Source organism: Cynoglossus semilaevis, chromosome 11 (assembly GCF_000523025.1).
Source record: "Cynoglossus semilaevis isolate Cse_v1.0 chromosome 11, Cse_v1.0, whole genome shotgun sequence".
In the NCBI taxonomy this organism is placed as follows: domain Eukaryota; kingdom Metazoa; phylum Chordata; class Actinopteri; order Pleuronectiformes; family Cynoglossidae; genus Cynoglossus; species Cynoglossus semilaevis.
The window spans coordinates 11,234,207-11,251,349 of record NC_024317.1 but is presented as its reverse complement, the minus strand read 5'-3'; the positions used below and the strand labels follow the sequence as shown (position 1 = coordinate 11,251,349).

At 38.9% G+C, this 17,143-nt stretch overlaps 3 protein-coding genes across 7 annotated transcripts; 1 reads left to right on the top strand and 2 right to left on the bottom strand.

Moving 5' to 3' along the window:
• Nucleotides 1-5,037, bottom strand: ghrh (growth hormone releasing hormone). 3 transcript variants are annotated; one of them, XM_017036329.2, is made up of 7 exons: nucleotides 4,660-5,037; nucleotides 4,549-4,570; nucleotides 4,382-4,472; nucleotides 2,368-2,472; nucleotides 1,625-1,729; nucleotides 1,059-1,187; nucleotides 1-972 (listed from the first exon to the last, which is right to left on the bottom strand). In XM_017036329.2, exons 3-7 carry the CDS (start codon nucleotides 4,459-4,461, stop codon nucleotides 960-962), a joined length of 432 nt encoding a protein of 143 aa, XP_016891818.1. In that variant the 5' UTR covers nucleotides 4,462-4,472; nucleotides 4,549-4,570; nucleotides 4,660-5,037; the 3' UTR covers nucleotides 1-959.
• Nucleotides 5,038-5,762: 725 nt separating this feature from the next.
• Nucleotides 5,763-14,967, top strand: cdk5rap1 (CDK5 regulatory subunit associated protein 1). Of its 3 annotated transcripts, none has more exons than XM_025060256.1 (15): nucleotides 5,763-5,830; nucleotides 6,121-6,347; nucleotides 6,659-6,762; nucleotides 6,839-6,873; nucleotides 7,155-7,255; nucleotides 7,345-7,555; nucleotides 7,656-7,776; nucleotides 8,275-8,505; nucleotides 8,700-8,797; nucleotides 8,908-8,963; nucleotides 10,162-10,292; nucleotides 10,380-10,529; nucleotides 10,983-11,123; nucleotides 11,383-11,460; nucleotides 12,161-12,456. In XM_025060256.1, the coding sequence occupies exons 2-15, from the start codon at nucleotides 6,323-6,325 to the stop codon at nucleotides 12,221-12,223; spliced, it is 1,545 nt and encodes a 514-aa protein (XP_024916024.1). In that variant the 5' UTR covers nucleotides 5,763-5,830; nucleotides 6,121-6,322; the 3' UTR covers nucleotides 12,224-12,456. The 3 variants fall into 3 exon arrangements, 2 of the variants coding, with proteins under 2 accessions (XP_024916024.1, XP_024916023.1); XR_003051140.1 differs by adding an exon at nucleotides 14,834-14,967 and having other exon boundaries at nucleotides 5,771-6,347; nucleotides 12,161-12,286; XM_025060255.1 differs by having other exon boundaries at nucleotides 5,771-6,347.
• LOC103386353 (bactericidal permeability-increasing protein-like) lies at nucleotides 12,455-16,025 on the bottom strand. The gene is made up of 13 exons (XM_025060059.1): nucleotides 15,923-16,025; nucleotides 15,724-15,838; nucleotides 15,407-15,538; nucleotides 14,868-15,023; nucleotides 14,712-14,775; nucleotides 14,286-14,346; nucleotides 13,672-13,763; nucleotides 13,405-13,581; nucleotides 13,251-13,310; nucleotides 12,871-13,059; nucleotides 12,745-12,812; nucleotides 12,606-12,648; nucleotides 12,455-12,526 (listed from the first exon to the last, which is right to left on the bottom strand). Exons 1-13 carry the CDS (start codon nucleotides 16,023-16,025, stop codon nucleotides 12,455-12,457), a joined length of 1,332 nt encoding a protein of 443 aa, XP_024915827.1.
• Between the last annotated feature and the right edge of the window lie 1,118 nt (nucleotides 16,026-17,143).

The following is a 17,143-nucleotide window of genomic DNA, read 5'->3' as shown; positions in this document are numbered from 1 at the left end:
GTTTTTCCTGACGGAGTTTGTTTTTCTTTTTTTTCTACATTCCTCATTGATTTTACTGAGCTGAAAAGTCATTGGCAGCAGCACTGACTTGTGTACGTCCAACGATTGTGTCCCCTTTGATACATTTAAGTTTACTCCTCCCACCAGAATGAATCATTAAAATTAAGTCAAATGGTTTTGTGGATGTGATGTTTTTGTAACAAAGTGGAGGAAATAAAGAAAATGAGGGGAGACGTGTTTCTGTGTTGTTGTTCTGTACAAACTCAATACACTCACCAAGAAGATAACTAGCTAAAAGCACAAAGTTAGACAAGGACAGCTAAAATATAGTCGAAATAATAATAATTTAAAAAAAGTATAATTAAAGCTAACAAAGAAGGCTAACTAAACATAGATGGTCTTTGTCTGCAGTCTGCAACCAGGATGACTTTTAAAAAAAAACAAAACTCATTTATGTGTGTTAAATGTTGAAAGCTACTGAGTTTGCATATCTTGAGTTTTTAAAAGGTACATTTATAAAACTAATTCCTACAGAACGCCCACTCTACAAAAGCGTCTGGAGCCCCTTTGAGAACCACTTACCCAAGGTCACATTAACATGAGAACAAATGCACTACAAATAAACCAACGGATTAACCCAAGTTTTAAGGCTAAAGAGTCATGTTAAAACAGTGAAAAAAAAATTTTGTTTTTCAAAAAAATGTTTTATTAAATAGCAGCTCACATTAAAAACTGTTCAACTGCTACAGTTGTTCCCCAGGCCAAAGTTTGGGCCACCTGATATTTTATATCCCGTATGTAATAAATGAAAGAGTACATCAGAAACTGGGTGTGGTTTTCTCGACTGCTTTTAATGATCAACATTAATGCAACCATGTCCTCACTGTAAATGTGACAATGAATGAAGAACAGCTTGGAGTCAGCTGGAAACACAGTCTCAGAGCAGGAGTAATTCAACCTCAGCTCAGCAGCCTGTAGAAAAGAAAACATTCAACGTAAAGATAAACTAACATTATTTCAGCATGTCTTACATGAGGTTTTTTTGTACTGTCAGTCACCTGGGTCCAATCATGCTCCTCCCCGGGACACCTTTGACCCTGCGGTTGCTCTGGATGGAGGTCAGATCTTCTTTACAGGTGCCTTTGTAGATGTCAGACTGGCGCTTTATGTAGCCCTGCGTCTCCTCACTGTCACAGCACAACAGAAGTGTTTGTTGTTTTCTACCAGGAGTAGTTGGACAGACTGAGGCTTTGAGCTGTTATTGATCTTAAACAGTGACCATGATTTCTTTATCTTTGGTCTTTTTTCACATGTTTGAAACTCACACTCCTTGTAAGTGTAATTTACTACTTTTAATTAGGCTACAATTGAAGACCAGACTTTAAAATGTTTAGACAAGTATTCCATCATTTTGGAGCAAACCTAACTACTTATGTTATATTCTGTAATCTATGCAGTTATTTCTGAGATCCTTTTTAGTATTTTTGTTACTGTGCTATTTTTTGGTTACTTTAAAAACCTGTTCCTGTGACCATGCATATCATATCAGGCTGCTCTGTGTAAACAGCTGGTAGGTTAGTAACAGGACATCTTTAGGATGGGACGGCATCTTTACTCCACCTACCCTAGACGTTTGCCCATGATGGTCTGCAGGAACTTCCTGGCTGAGATCTGACCCAGGACTTTCCTGTAACTGTTTGTAAAGATGGCATCGGCGTGACGTCCAGAGCTAAAACCAGAAGACAGAGTACAAATGTCACTCTGGTACAGCACCAGTTTACAGTGACGTTTGTCAATCTCTCTCTCTCTCAAAGACAAACATGATTATATTCACAGACACTTCCTTAAGCAACACATTTAACTGGAACATTTAAAGCTAACGTAGACTTTGGACACAGATGACATTTGATTTGTGAAGGTTATGAAATATCAAAGTCTTAATTTCAAACTTTTTAGCTAATTATGCTACATTTTAGTTATATCTAAAAGCAATTCATTGCTAATCTTTCAGTTAATTTAATGTTACATATAGCTAGTATTACTGGTGTAATTTGACAATTTATATATTTTTTAAGTTTCACAACAAATAGACTCAGTGTGTTCACAGTGACATTTTAAATGTTGATTAAAAATAATAATTAAAAACCCCTTATGTACTGGGCACGCCATTAAAATATTCCCTAGGTAAATTAACATCAGTTTCAACAAAATGAATTCACTCTTCTCACAAATTTAAACATAATAAAAATATAGATTAGTAATAATGCTGTCTACCATACTGTATCCATATGTCATTACAGAGAAGAAGGGAGAATAAAAAGTTTTAGAATGAAATGGGAAAAAAAAAAAACATGTTCATGTCCTGACCGTAATGCAGCCTGTTGCCTGGCAAGACTCATATCGTCCCTCAGCTTCTCTGCTGGGTTATGAATAGAAGATGTCATCAGAATGGACGTGTCCCTCTGGCCGAACCTGGTAAAAATGTCCACATTAACAAAACATATGAAACCATCACAGGTCAAAGGGTGTGTTCGTTAGGACTGATAGGAAATGTTCTGCTGCGGTGATAGCAAATGCAGTGAAGGTACATGAACAAATGCTAATGTGACTAATCCACCCACCTTGACCTGTTTTAGCATAACAACAGATGAGGTTGAAGCTGTGACAAAGTAAGTAGTCGGTGACCGCTGACCTGAAGCTGAATTTTAGCCTCTGAAATTTGCATCACTCTGTTTGACCAGAAATGAGCATGTTAATTAGTTAATAATGAATTGTTTATTTTTATTCTGTTTTATTTTGCCTTTTTAATATAATTTTACATTTCTAATTACCTTTGTGTGTTTGATTTTATGTAACTGAATTATTTCTGCTCTGTTTTTTAGTAGTTGCTGACACGTGGGTTTCTGTAGTATAGTGGGGTAGTGATCATCATGTTCGCCTTACATGCGAAAGGTCTTCGATTCGAAACCTGGCAGAAACCGTGTCAATGTGTTTTCGTGGCAATGGTGTCCTGGTGGTTAAGGAAATGGACTTGTGACCAGTGGGTTGCAGGTTCAAAGACACCAGGTTCCACTGAGGTGCATTGAGCATGACATGGTTCCTACACACTGTTCCCTGGGCCGTCAGCCTGGGCTTGTGAACAATTCACACAGTGAAATGGTTAAATAACGAGGAGCTTTTTGTTGCAGCTACGGCTTGCTGTTTTCTTTTTTTGTGTCGTGATAAGCTCTCATTTTAGAATCGATATCTTCTTCAGGGCCGACTTTTTGTTTCTTTTTCAAATGTTTCAATCGTCTGTCTACTTTTAACAACAGCTGCGTTGTTCTAGAGCAGGGCTCTTCAACATTCATCAGAGCAACTAACGATAAACTGATGGAAAGGCGGAGCAGGGGTTATGGTCAGCGTTCACTGGTGCTGTGAGTGAAAACTCTGTCTGTTATTAATAGATTTGTGTACATTCTTGCTTCTATTCATGCATTTTAGTTTATTATGTTGTAAAAACCTTGGCTGACAGTCAGGTTTCCATCATGTGATGGTGACATGACATCTACACCAATACAATGGCTTTTGTCCATAGATTTCATTGCAAACATTTTTATTGTCTCTATACAGCGATGGAATGTGATAGCTGATCAAACAAGAGCAAATGAGTGAGGGAGGGAGAGTGAAAGGAGGAGAGAAAGTAAAGAGAAATAGAGAGAGGGAGACAGAGACAGCTGAGTGAAAGGACATTAGAGATGTAGAGGGTGAGGGAGAGTTTGAGAAGGATGAGATGAGAGTGTGGGGGAAAGGATGATGAGAGAGAAGAAGAAATGAACAGAAAGATAAAGACAGAGTGATGAAGACAACCAGAAGTCCTGGAGGGATAAAGAGAGAAGGAGGAAAAATAAAGAGAGAGAGATGGAATGGGGGACAGAGAGAGGAGAGAATGTGAGAGTGAATCAGAGAGAAAGAGAGGAAGGAAGGGGGAGGAAAGGGGAAGAATGATAGGGCAGAGATAAAAAGAGGGAAATAGAGAGGATTAGAAGGAGGGATGCAGAGGCACTCAATCAGATCCTTGTCTGTAAAACTAACCATTTCACCTTAACTCTAACTCATGATTCAACACTTACTTTAACTAAAGGTTTCTTGGTTTCCATTCTTCCATTAGTCCAAACTGTAGCAACAATAATTCCACAATGTAATTTTGTAGCTGTATGATTCATCAGATCTACCAACAAAACACCCCTCTAGTTGTAAACATATGACAAATATGCATTTATTTAAAAAAGTGTTTTAACAAACAGAAGACATTTCCTGTAAAAAGTCAGGTTAGAGCGTCAGACAGTGACGAGGAGAAGAAGAAGAAGAAGAACAGTGAAAGAGGGTGATGAAGACTCACCTAATGGACGGGTAGAGCGGGGAGCCTGATACAGACATGACCAGGCAACAACAGAGCAGCAGCGCAGCTTTGGCCATCATCGCAGCAAGTCCTGGACAGGAGTGGACAACTGCAGTCAGTGACATTAGCAGGACAAAACAGAAGATGTGCTGAAGCCACAGGTTCACCTCATACGGTCTGCAGAGAAGACTGAAGTTGGAGGAGGACAGATTAGTAGAGCTCAAATAAACAACCTCACAGCTTGAACTTTTCTACATACTGTATTTTCCAGGAGTTACCAGGATGTTGGTGATGTGATGACAGACTGTCAGTGCAGCTCCTCTCTTATTTAACGTCCACCACTGGCTTCATTCCCCACCGCATGGACAGACAGGAGCAGAGAGGCACAGGGACACTCCTGCAGGGTTCCACTGAGGTTATACTGAACCTGTAGCTCCTGTAGTCACTCCCACATCACATACATGCACGCAAGCACAGCACGGGCGCTCTCTCTCTCTCTCTCTCTCTTTCTCACACACATCATCATTGCCTCGCTCTCCCCCCCTCTCCGTCTTTTGGCCACTGACATCTCCACACATTTTTATGCCTGTGAACTATTTACTGTACATTTTTATTTAGAACATCTGAGATGGAGACTTCACACCATGTGACAGATTTTAACTATATGTCATTTGTAATATTCTCAGGCCGTAACTGATGTCTTTTTCCATCGATGTGTGTATAAAAGTGTGTTCTTCATTTACTCCGGTTATCTTTCACACATACATGGATTGTTATATATATATTATTATATAATATTATTATATTAGGATAATTAGGCATACAAGTGACATATAATAGTAAGAACACCGTATGTGACCATGGGTGTGAACGTGAGTTTAAATGGTTGTTTGTTTTTTATACAATTGGTAGGCTGATGAACTGTCCATTTCAACTCTAGGTAAAACGGATTGGTTGGTTGGAACAGTTGAAAAATCTAGTTAATGAAAAAATGATAAATACATCTTGACATTAAAAAGATCATGAAAGATATTTTTTATCATTTTTTATGTTTACAAACATATTTTGTTGATTCATGGCTCGTGGATGGACTAATGTAAGCAAAGGTTTACAGAATGTATTTGTTTCAGTTGGTGCTCTGCTGTATATTGAAGATTCAATTTTACTGTATAACTGCAGGTTGTCGTTTTGATTGCGTTTACAAAAGGAGTTCAAACCCCTTTGAGTTTGGATTTGAAGCCCTCAGAATCTAACAAATACTCTCTGCAATCTACTTTTAGCTCATGTGTCATACTTTTTGTCCAACAAAGTCTGCCGGTCAGAAAGGCAGCGCCTTTTAACACCGGAACCGTATTCTTTGACTCTTTTTAGACCGAGCGAGAAGAGTGACGTACCAGATGGGGGCAACTTTAGGTGACGGACCAGCCGCATTACGCTAAAATGTTACCGGTACAACATATTTAAAATATATACTTCTTATGTAGCTATGGCGAATTGTATTTTTCAGTTAAACTTTAAGTTTGAATCTCAGGAACAACCCTAAGTTGGTGAAAAATATTAACCATAATTACACGTGACCTAGTGTTTGTGACATTTAGCCAACGTAGCTGTCACAGACAGCGAACCTGGAAGGTACACATGTACTGCCCGTGATAACGTCGTCATAACACATTTCGTGCTGCAGGCATGGAGCACCTCAGGGCTTTTAATGTTCTGTTTACTGTTTCCCAACAATGGAGAGCCGTTAGGTTTATCCAGCTGAGACACAGTTCGAATTTGAGGAACAGCGCAGACAAAAGTAAAAGAAGAAATGTGGACAGATTCAGGACTCAGCTGTCATCTGGTCCAAGTTTTCCGGATTTCATCAAAGGTATTTCTAGCCCTAAAGAATATGTTCCCCAGGAAGAGCATTCGGAGACGGCTGGGTACTTTAGTGAGGACATGGACATTGGAAACTCAAGGAAAGGTTAGTTTGTTGGGCTATATATTACCTCTAGTCTGACGATTGTATTTATTAAAATAAATATGAAAAATGAAAAAATTGAAGCAAAAAAATTATAATGCAATCTTTAGGAACACTAGTCCTTCACTTCATGTTCCCCGTTGATTTCTTTTCCTTTTTTTTTCTTCATGACTGATAATGACCACATTATCATTAACATTCACTTTACACATTTGATATAAAGGTTTGTTCAGGCATTTTATAACTGCATCGCAGAGCTTTCATGTGAGTTTGGTTTTGCTGATAAACTTTGATCTGCTGTATTTTTGATGCAGTCTACTTTGAGACCTATGGCTGCCAGATGAACGTGAATGACACTGACATTGCCTGGTCCATCCTACAGAGGAGGGGATACAAACGCACGACTAACTTAAATGAGGTTCGGCGCTGCTCCATCCAAATCTTTCTTTTCAAGTGTGAACGGCACAGTTTATTTAAGCTGTTTCTACTTGCAGGCAGATGTTGTTCTTCTGGTGACTTGCTCTATAAGGTAAGACGAAAGACTGTTGAGCTGTTACTGTAAAGTTGCAAATGACACTAATTTGGCATCAACTACATTTTTACCCACAGTTCATGTTTTATTGAGATGTAGGATGAACAAACAAACAAACAGCTAAAACATAATCTCTGAGCCAGTGTTTTCCAACATTGGGGTTGCAATGCAATTGGAATTAAAATGGGGTCACCTGGAATGTCTAGTATTGATAAAAGAAATTACTAATAAAAAATATTATTTTTATCATTTATTACCATGAACTCTTCTCTTGACAGAGAAAAAGCAGAACAAACTATTTGGAATCGACTACAGCAGCTTACAGCTATGAAAAGGAAGCGTTTAAATACCAGCTGGCCAATGAAAATTGGGATTTTAGGTGAGTTTCTGGCCTTATGAACCATACAGTGGTGATTTGTTGAACAGCTGGAAAACACAAAGCTGTTCCCAACGCTTGTTCTTATGCAGGTTGCATGGCAGAGAGGTTGAAGACAGAGCTGTTGGAGCGAGAGAAGCTGGTGGATGTTCTCGCTGGTCCAGATGCTTACAGGGACCTTCCTCGTCTGCTGACAGTAGCAGACTTTGGTCAGCAGGCCAGCAATGTACTGCTGTCTTTAGAGGAGACCTATGCTGACATCATGCCGGTCCATCATACCACGCAAGGAATCAGCACTTTTGTGTGAGTGTGTGGAAATAGTTGGTCTCAATTAACACCATTTGGTGTTTAACAGTGCGGGCCATGTGGCCCCTGACTGAAACTAGTGTATCTTTGTCCACAGGTCCATCATGAGAGGCTGTGACAACATGTGCAGTTACTGCATCGTTCCCTTCACTCGAGGTCGAGAGAGGAGTCGACCCGTCAGCTCCATCGTGAAGGAAGTCCAACTGCTGTCTGACCAGGTAAGTTCAAGTATTTTTCAAAAGTTTAAGGTGGGTACATACATTTACTGTACATGTAGAGACCCCCTATTAAACTTATTCCATTCATCCTTGACCGATATTCAGCACTGGTTGAACAACACTGTCACGGTCTCTTATTCTTATATATTAATAAACTATAATACTTTAATACTTAGAATATCAATACAGTATCATGAAACTAAATATCGCAATATTTTATATTGATATTTTTCACCCCTTCTTGTTAAATACTGGTAATGGTAAAATGCAACACACTTTGTACAATATACTACCAATTTAAGGAGAAATAGATAGCTATTACCTACGTATATATCTAAACTTAAACTTAAACTTAAACTTAAACTTGTCTTTATTTGTCATTTGTGACATAGCACAGAACAGCACACCATGCACATGACCTAGCAATGACCTATCTAGCAATGACCTTACTCCACAGGCAACTATAACTGGATTCAAAGGTTTATGGTTTGTCTTCAGGGTGTGAAGGAGGTGACGTTGCTGGGTCAGAACGTGAACAGCTACAGAGACACATCAGAGGAACAGTTCTGTGGTCCCGACCTGACTGCACTCAGCCGTGGTTTTAAGACAGTTTACCGCCCAAAGCAGGGAGGCCTGCGCTTCTCAGACCTCCTGGACCGAGTGTCACACATCGATCCTAACATGAGGATCAGGTTCACCTCCCCCCATCCTAAAGACTTTCCTGACGAGGTTGGTTTTATCATTTCTGTCCCAACAACACCACATATTTAACAACTGCTACTTAACTGTAGAATGTTACCTTGCATGTACAGTGGAACCTCAATTGTCTGCCTTAATTCCACTGCTACAGGTTCCACTGTATTGGTAAATGACTTTACACCAGCGTTCCAAAGACTGCTGACTTAAGTTTCTTCTGTTTGAAGGTTTTGCAGCTGATTGCAGAGCGAGGTAATATTTGCAAACAGCTTCATCTTCCAGCTCAGAGTGGGAGTGATCGGATCCTAAAAGCAATGCGCCGTGGGTAATGAACACACTTTTTTTTTTTACTCTAGGGTGAGACACAATTCAGGGTCTATTGAAATGTGACTGACAGTTCTAATAAATTATCATTTTTCTTTCAAAATAAAACAGCTACACACGAGAGGCTTACCTTCATCTTGTAGAAAACATAAAGACGATCATCCCAGGTGAGTACTGTTCAATTAATTATATAAATATGCTAACTCTGCAGACAAAAAGCATTAAGTTAAGGCTTGTAATTAATAAATCACAATGAACCCCACAAAGCGGTCCCTTTTGTGCCGCCACCCCCTCCAGAAAGGCTGGAGTGTTCCGTCCAGTACTTATTACCATCTTCACCACAACGTAATTGATTGCAGTTGAGAGAGTATCCCCTCCCCCAGTCCTTTGTCACCCCCCACTTTTTTTCCATTTTCTTTCAGTACTCGGTATCTTCCACTTTCCCTCTCGCAATAGCGTCAGTGTGTCAGCTGGGCTAGGAACCAGGGAGACATTGTCGGGCTTAGCCTTATTGAATGATGTGCGGCAGTGCTTGAAGTGCTTACTCATAAGATTGACCTACAGTAGTAGAAACTCTTTGACCAGTTCATACCTAAATAACTGCACTGTGGCCCTCCTCATGCACCCATCTTGGAAAGATCTCCCATCCACGCGCTGTTCTGTGGGTCTGTAGAACAAGCCATAAAGAATAGGAAATGCGGTTGAAGGAATTAAGTAAGGAAAATTATTCCTTTTTGTGACCTATTTTAAAGTTCTGTAATCTTACCCAACAGCCTGGGGAACATGACCACTGCAAGTGGCACTGCATGGCACCGTGCCCACACACTGCTCCCCGGGCACTTAAAGCTGCCCACTGTTCACTTTGGTGATGGGTTAAAAGCAGAGGTCACATTTGGTTGTGTGCAGTGGTGAGCTGTGTCACAATGACAAGGAGTTCACAAAAAAGAAAAACCAACCTGTCGACGATTACCACATCATCTCTTTCACATAGAACAAAAGCTCTGATCTAGAACACAGGTAGATTTACTGAGTCTGAGCTCATCTGAGATGGACTGACGCAGAGTAGAAGTGTGCTTTGGTGTAATTAGCCCACATTAAACTGTCCATGGGAATCAAGAACATGGTGAGCTTGGGGTTAAAAAAGGCTAAAAAAAGTATGAAGCACAGTCCATTAGTACAGTAGTCATTATTGAAATCCTACATTCTTATTCTTACATTTTTATCTTATCTCGTCCACGTGTGTATTCAGATGAATATAGGCTGTGAACAATTTGTAATTTTTTTTATTTTTTATTTTTTTACTTTTTGCACACACACGTATATCTATATATGAATTTGTATTTTGTATATGTGTGTGTATTTTAGAGGTGAGCCTCAGCAGTGACTTCATCTCAGGCTTCTGTGGGGAGACAGAGGAGGACCACCAGCTGACTGTGTCTCTGATCAGAGAGGTGGGCTACAACGTTGGATTCCTCTTTGCCTACAGTATGAGAAAGGTGAGCTCTGGTAGGAAACAAAGCTTTTTCTAAAAATAAAGATCCTTGATGTTTACTTTACAACATGATCACTGTCGTCTCCTCCAGAAAACCCACGCCTACCACCGGTTAGAGGATGACGTGCCGGCAGAGGTAAAGCAGCAGCGGCTGGAGGAGTGCATCAATGTGTTCAGAGAGGAGGCTGCAAGAGTGAACTCTGAGCTCATTGGCAGCACACAGCTCATCCTGGTGGAGGGAGTAAGTACTGCATCCTGAAGTCCGCCACTGTAGCCAAATGAATGGAATATCTAAATTAATTAAATGTTTAATTTGAATTCACTTATAGTCTTAGACTGGTGTTTTTCAAACTATGGTTCATGACCCCATGTAGGGTCGGCTGGAATTCAAATAGGGTCACCAAACATCTCTAGCAATAAATAAATAAAAATTACTGTTTTTTTTAAAATTCATTATTCATCATTTTAAAATTATAATTAATAACGCCACACACAACCTTAAACACCTCTATCACTTTCATGAATATACTGTTAGTAAAGTAAAATGAAATAAAGCATATTTTGTAAACTTTTGTAAAACTCAGTAGGAAAATAGAAAATAAAACTTGTCACTTAAATTAACAAAGTAATTCTTAACAAGATTTATTCAGATTTGAATGATGTTGTTTTTTTCCCTTCTTCTACTGTGATGCAGGAAAGTAAAAGATCTGCTGAGGATCTGTGTGGAAGGACTGATGGGAATGTTAAAGTCATTTTTCCCAAAGAAGACGTTGCAGTTCAACTTTCAGAGTCCAACACTGCGCCTGTCACTGCTGGAGACTACGTGTTAGTAGAGGTTGGTCAAAAATATTTACACTCAACCAAAGTTTAGTCCCAAGGTTGATGTCAAACACAAATTACCTTCAAATGGTTTCAATTGAACTTAATTGTTAACCAATTAATGAATTATTTCATCTTTGAGTTTGAATTTCCTTCTGAACAAAATTTCCCCTTTAAACAACGCCAAACATAGCATATTTATCAAACTGATGACCACACCTGCATCTCCAGTACATACGATTTCACAGAACTGACTTTTTCCCTCCTTAATCTAGATATTGTCAGCAAACTCTCAGAGCCTCAGAGGTCGAGCCATAAGTCACAGCTCCCTGAAAAAACCAGAGAAAAATCAGGTGGGTACCAAGTCGATGCAGCTGATGCAAACGTGACAGGAACCTGTGGAGATTTGTTAGAGTCTCGTTGAACTGAGCCACAGTGTGGTCAGCGCTGCAAACACTTTCTGTTCTATAATTGTGTGATATATTTGAACATTTTTAATTAAAAATACTGTGCTCCAGTCTATAGGATGTTTTTTTATTGATTTGGTGGAGATTCTTCAAACTGACTCAAGAGTTTTTGGATCAGCACATTTTGTACAACTGCTACTGATTCAGAAATAATTTGTCATCTGCTCCCTGTTCTGGGATCTGTTTTGGAAGAACGTTTTATTTATCATTCTATATTTGTCATGAATCAAACTAACTCCAGCTCAGTTCCATGTGGCTTACAGGAAGCTTGAAAATATACAGTATTAATATAAAATATAAAGTCAACGTTAACTGCTGTTTAGATGAGAAAATCATTAAAAAGTTTGAGATGTAAATGCAGTGTCTGCATTGTTGTTGTAGTTGTTTCTCCATGAATACTGGCTCCACTGCAGAGACAGTTGTAGTTGGGAAGAATGTAGTTTAACCTGTAAACTGCACATCTGTCCCGACCAACATGTAGTCCTGGCGGAAATAAAGACAGAGCAACAGCAGAAGTTAAAATATTGAAACCAGTTCTTCAGTCAGATAATAAAAACACTTCTAACCACACATCTCTAACCTTTAGGACTTGAACCTGGGTGTTGACAAGCTTCATCTTTCCAATGGCAGGGAGGGGGTATCCCTGTGACAGCTTCACTGTGAAGGGAAAACAGCAGCAAAAACAGAGATTTCACAGCACAGAACACAGGAGGTATAGATCACTAACTCACAGTGTTCCTAAATAAAGCATTAATTATCTGTGAAATAAGAAACTAAAAGTATTGGCCCTGAAGTCTGTGTTGATCTGCTGGGCATGCTGTGACCTGATGACCTGCCCTGACCTGACCTGTCCTGACAGTACAGTCCAAGAACAGCCTGATTACTCACCGTTGAGTTTAGGTATCACTACCACTTTGAGGACCAATTGCAGAATGTTGTCCAGAGATCTGACCTGCAGGTCAGAGTCAGTGTTAGTTTGTAAAAGTGGTGCTGATGGCGTTCACTTCACTGAGGTTTATTCCACATCTCACCTGAAAGTCTCCGATGTAACTGGTTCTCAGGGTCAGATCCATTCTGTGCAAATGAGACAAAATGAGACTGTGATGTTCTTTTCTGCAGGAACCTTTTAGCCCTTGTTTTTTCCTGAGTTTTTTTTTCCCAGTGACTCACTCGTTGAGGGTGACGGCTCCAGCCAGCCTCATTTCACTGACGAACATTTTCCCGCTGACACTAGTGTTCTGCAATGGAAATGAACTTAGACCAGTTTTGTGCTGTTATGAATTTTATTATTTTTACCATGATGCTGTGTAAACCCACCAAGTTAAGGACAAAGAGGGGAGTCAGTGTGGTGTTGGGCTGGATGGCATAAGCAGTGACAGTAGCACTGGCCTGAATGGTCACGTTGTTGGGTTGAAAGCTGATGTTTGGAGTTTTTATCGTCTGTAGCAGGAGTTTCATCATCAGGCCAGGGTAACGTTTGGCAATCTGACAAAAAAACCCACAATGTAAAAAAACAAAAACAAAAAAACAGTGGTACATGCTTGGTGCGGAAAAAACATAAAATAGTGTGATGTACTTTTAAGACGCATTGTGAATAATTAAGTCCGGAGCCCATTAGAGAGATGCAACATTAAACTAAGTGAATAACGCTGTCACTAAAGCGTGTTCCATGTCACCTGAGGGATGAAGGTTCCAAATGTCTTGGTGTTAAGTCTGATGGGTGAACTCTGTGGGATCTGTGGAGAGAGAGATGGAGAGACAGAGAGATAGAGTGAAGGTGTAACAGCACCACACAGGCAGATCTCCTCAGAATCAGAGTGTGAGGCTCACCATGTCATCAGTGATGTACAGACTCAGGGCTCCGGCGCTGTTGTAGGCGAAGGCTGCAGTGTTTGGTGTGTAGGCAGATATGCCAAAGTACAACATGTTGTTTGCCTGGGGTGGTAGGAAGAAGGCAACAGGGGAAAACGGAGCCTCCTGATGCTTCCCAATGCTGTAAAACTCACCCTAATTTGAAAAAAGACAGAATCAAAGACAAGGTGTGGAAATGTAGGATTCTTAGATTTTACATCATCAAGTTTAAAAAAAAAAACAAACCTTCAAGCTTAAGTCGATGGAAGACTCTGAAACCGTAGGTGACGTCACCATTGAATATTCAATTTCTGTGTACTTGTCCACCTTGGCTATGACTGCAGAGAGGCAGAAAGTCAATCAATTAAATTATTTATTTTAGAATTATATTCACAGGCAGCTCTGAGTCAGCTCTGAGTTTAAATTGGTAAACCTTTACGTTTGAGACAAATTTTTGTTCAACCAAACTGTATAAACAGTATCCGGTTACGTAAAAACACAATTCGTAAAGATGATAACTTTTAATGAACCAGAAAACATTTAATGTTTGAAAATGGTAGCCATAACAAAGGTTTTGTGTTTCTGCTACATTTGACATTTAACACAAACGAAACACTATTAAAAAACAAACATAAATATGCCATAGATTGAGCCAAAAGAATAAAAATAATAATAAAATGCAACAGAACAGAGAACTTTGCAAAAAAGAAAAAATAGAAATTACCAAAATGTTAAAAAGACAAAAAAAGTAGCAACTGCTAAATAATAGAAAGAAATTGCTAAATATTAGTTTCAAAAGAACCAAATTCTGCAGTGACCATGAAAAGGAGGAAGAGAAAGAAGATAAATGAATGTTTTACCATTTAGTGTTTTTAAATGAGGGTTCATGTCAGATACTGCATCAGCCACCAGAGGGCAGATCTGCAAGGGGAGAAATAGAATACACAGCAGTTGCAGTACATGAGAGTTTGTACACTATCCTTAGAATTTAACTAGTTTGTCTCACAAAGAGTCGACTTCTGAATCTGATTTTGGATGAATTTCAACAATTTTTGAATTTTAACATTTTTATAAATCTTTAAATCTTTTATTGTAATAATGGGTGTAAAAAGTAGTCAGAATTTAAAAAAAAAATTTTTTTTATAGAACTAAATTGTCCTAATTTTAAAATGTATCTCTGTACCTCTGGAAACCAACAAGTTGTTATCGTTTTGGGTCAAGTCAAATCAGCTGTGTAGCCCATCAGATGAACGTCATTGTTTGTGTGTGCTGATAATGTCTGTTACCTGTTTCTCCAGAGTGTTTCTCAATGCTTTATCAATGAAGTTTGTGAAAAGGTTGTACAGCCAGCTGAAAGAACCGCCACCACAGGAATTAAGAGGGTAAATACAGTGCTTTCCACCTGCAGTCAGGACGGCCACAGCACGGCAGAACGCTCTTACCTGGCTCCACCGTGGAATTTAACGCTGACGCTGCCAACGTGGGCTTCACAGCTGACGCTGCTGACCGTGGGTCGGCCTGTCTCATCACTGTGGATGGCAATGCTCGTGCTGATGGCAAGGGCGTTCACACTCAGGTCAAATGAGCCACTGTCTTTTCTGTTTGAACACAGTAGCTGGGTTAATATAACTAGATTAATAATAATGCAATTGACAAAAACTGTATTGTGTCCAGTCAACACATCTGAACTGAAAAAAGAACAAAATACAATAAAATAAAAGTTCCAACCAAAATAATTTCAAACAAATGAAAATATTAGTCAATTAGCATTAAATTAAAGATTAAACAGATAAAAAAGACCTCAGAGAAACATTTCTCATTAATGAGCTCTCTTAAAATAGGTTTTCCTTCTATCTTGCTAACGACCCATTCAAAGTAGCTGTTAGCTCGACTATTATTTCAAGTAATAACCGTCAGCATCTACATTAAACCTCTGAAGAATTAGAATGAGCTCCTACAGAAGTAGTTCCTTGTCACTCACATGACTCTCAAATATTTGACCCTCCAGTTTCCATGCAGGTGGATGAAGGCGTCACCAATCGACAGTTTAATGCCAGTGCCTGCCACAGGGGTCACTGCAGACTTGGGCAAACCCACATCCACTATATTCATACTAGAATACACAAATGTCAGTTAGAAGAGATGCTTTGGAATTAAAAAAATGTATGAACATGTAGCACAGAAATATTTGATTGCTTTTTAGTTTTAGTTTTTAATAGGCCACTGAAACACTTAAAAGATAAAAACAAGTGTAGCTTGAAGCCTTTGTACATGAGTGTAGCTGAGGAGCAGCCTTACTTGGACAAGCTGTATTCCACTTTGCCAATAGGTGACACTTTCTGCTTCCCTGAAATGTCTGGGACTTTAATTGTCCTGAGTTTCTGCTGAATTGAAGAAATGCCCAGTTGCCTGCCTGAGAAGAGGAAAAACAGATCAAATATTATTACTTATTATTCATTTATTTTGCGCCGAAAGATAAATGCTCAGATAAACTCACCATATTCAAGGCCCTTTTGTGTCAGCCTAACCTTGACTCCAGGATTAGTGCCTAATGTAACAGGCACTACCACCACCAGGAGGAGCCAAACTCTTAGAGACATTGTGGCTTTGCGAAATAAAAAAAAGGGACAAAATTGTCAGCCACATCATTAAATTAACAAATACTCTGCTCTGGTCACACGGTGAAGAAGTGTTTATTGTCGTTGCCTTACAGCAAGTAGATAATCATTTGTTAGAGTTCTGTAGTTGCATTCTTAATTGGCCACTGGTGTGAATGTGAGTGTGAATGATTGCCTGTCTCTGTGAGAAGGAATCAAGATGACCGCTGCCCTTGTACCCTGACTTCCTGAAAATAATCACTGAGCAGAGATTGAATACGTGAATGGCGTGCTGCCTTGAATTTGCTGTTGTGATTTTCACACAAAGTTAAAACAGCTTTAGCTAATCAGAATTAGTGCTTTAACTGACATTTTATTGAATTTGTATTTGTATATACAATACCAAGTTAAACAAATGGGTTTTATAGTCATTTAAAAAATATATTAAAACACACATAAACATCATGTGAATATGGTAGAAACTTCAGAGTTTGCAGTTCTCTGTCTTGGCCACAAAAGTTGACCACTGAAAACCTGTTTGATTAATGAATATTTAAATGTTTTTCCAAACTGCTTATTTACATTGTTATTGATTTTTAAGGATGTTTACTAACGCAGCTATATTTGCTAGCGGTTGGCTATATTAAAGTTTAATTTCACTGCCTCATTTTTAGATGTTTTTGTCCAAAATTTAGTTCCTATCCAAAATGTTGTCTTGGCTGAAATTTAAAATCGTTGGACAGTAGACTTCATAAACTACTTTTGAAATATTTTTGACAAAACTAATTCTGGAAGAACTTTTTGGGTCAGGTTAAATAACCTGTTTTACTTTCTTTGTTTCTTTCTTTTTAGCTTTGTTGTTGTATTTGCAGAATTTTTGACATGGCAAGGTTTTTTCAAAGGCTACTTATAGGTAGCTACCTTTTGGTTACTTTTGATTTTAAAAATTAGATTTGCATTATTAACATATAGCACTTGTCTAAACTTTTGGCACCTTTTAGAATCATTTTTGTCTAAATATTGTCTGTAGCTACACTTAGAAAATAGTTTTCTAGGATCATAGCCTAAAGAAAACAGCAACAGTTATCTCACCTGAAGCAGCAGCAGCAGTTTGCTCAGAC

What these genes read in the sequence shown, in the direction of transcription:
- ghrh (XM_025059764.1), bottom strand. Translation starts at nt 4,461, where the DNA reads ATGATGGCCAAAGCTGCGCTGCTGCTCTGTTGTTGCCTGGTCATGTCT. An exon ending in CCGCTCTACCCGTCCATTAG is followed by an intron (nt 2,473 to 4,381) that starts GTGAGTCTTCAT and finishes CATTTTTACCAG; the next exon opens with GTTCGGCCAGAGGGACACGT. An exon ending in ATCATGGGCAAACGTCTAGG is followed by an intron (nt 1,188 to 1,624) that starts GTAGGTGGAGTA and finishes GTGCTGTGACAG; the next exon opens with TGAGGAGACGCAGGGCTACA.
- cdk5rap1 (XM_025060255.1), top strand. Translation starts at nt 6,068, where the DNA reads ATGGAGCACCTCAGGGCTTTTAATGTTCTGTTTACTGTTTCCCAACAA. An exon ending in GCACGACTAACTTAAATGAG is followed by an intron (nt 6,763 to 6,838) that starts GTTCGGCGCTGC and finishes TTCTACTTGCAG; the next exon opens with GCAGATGTTGTTCTTCTGGT. An exon ending in CAAGGAATCAGCACTTTTGT is followed by an intron (nt 7,556 to 7,655) that starts GTGAGTGTGTGG and finishes CTTTGTCCACAG; the next exon opens with GTCCATCATGAGAGGCTGTG.
- LOC103386353 (XM_025060059.1), bottom strand. Translation starts at nt 16,025, where the DNA reads ATGTCTCTAAGAGTTTGGCTCCTCCTGGTGGTGGTAGTGCCTGTTACA. An exon ending in AAATTCCACGGTGGAGCCAG is followed by an intron (nt 14,776 to 14,867) that starts GTAAGAGCGTTC and finishes CGGTTCTTTCAG; the next exon opens with CTGGCTGTACAACCTTTTCA. An exon ending in TGTACATCACTGATGACATG is followed by an intron (nt 13,311 to 13,404) that starts GTGAGCCTCACA and finishes CTCTCTCCACAG; the next exon opens with ATCCCACAGAGTTCACCCAT.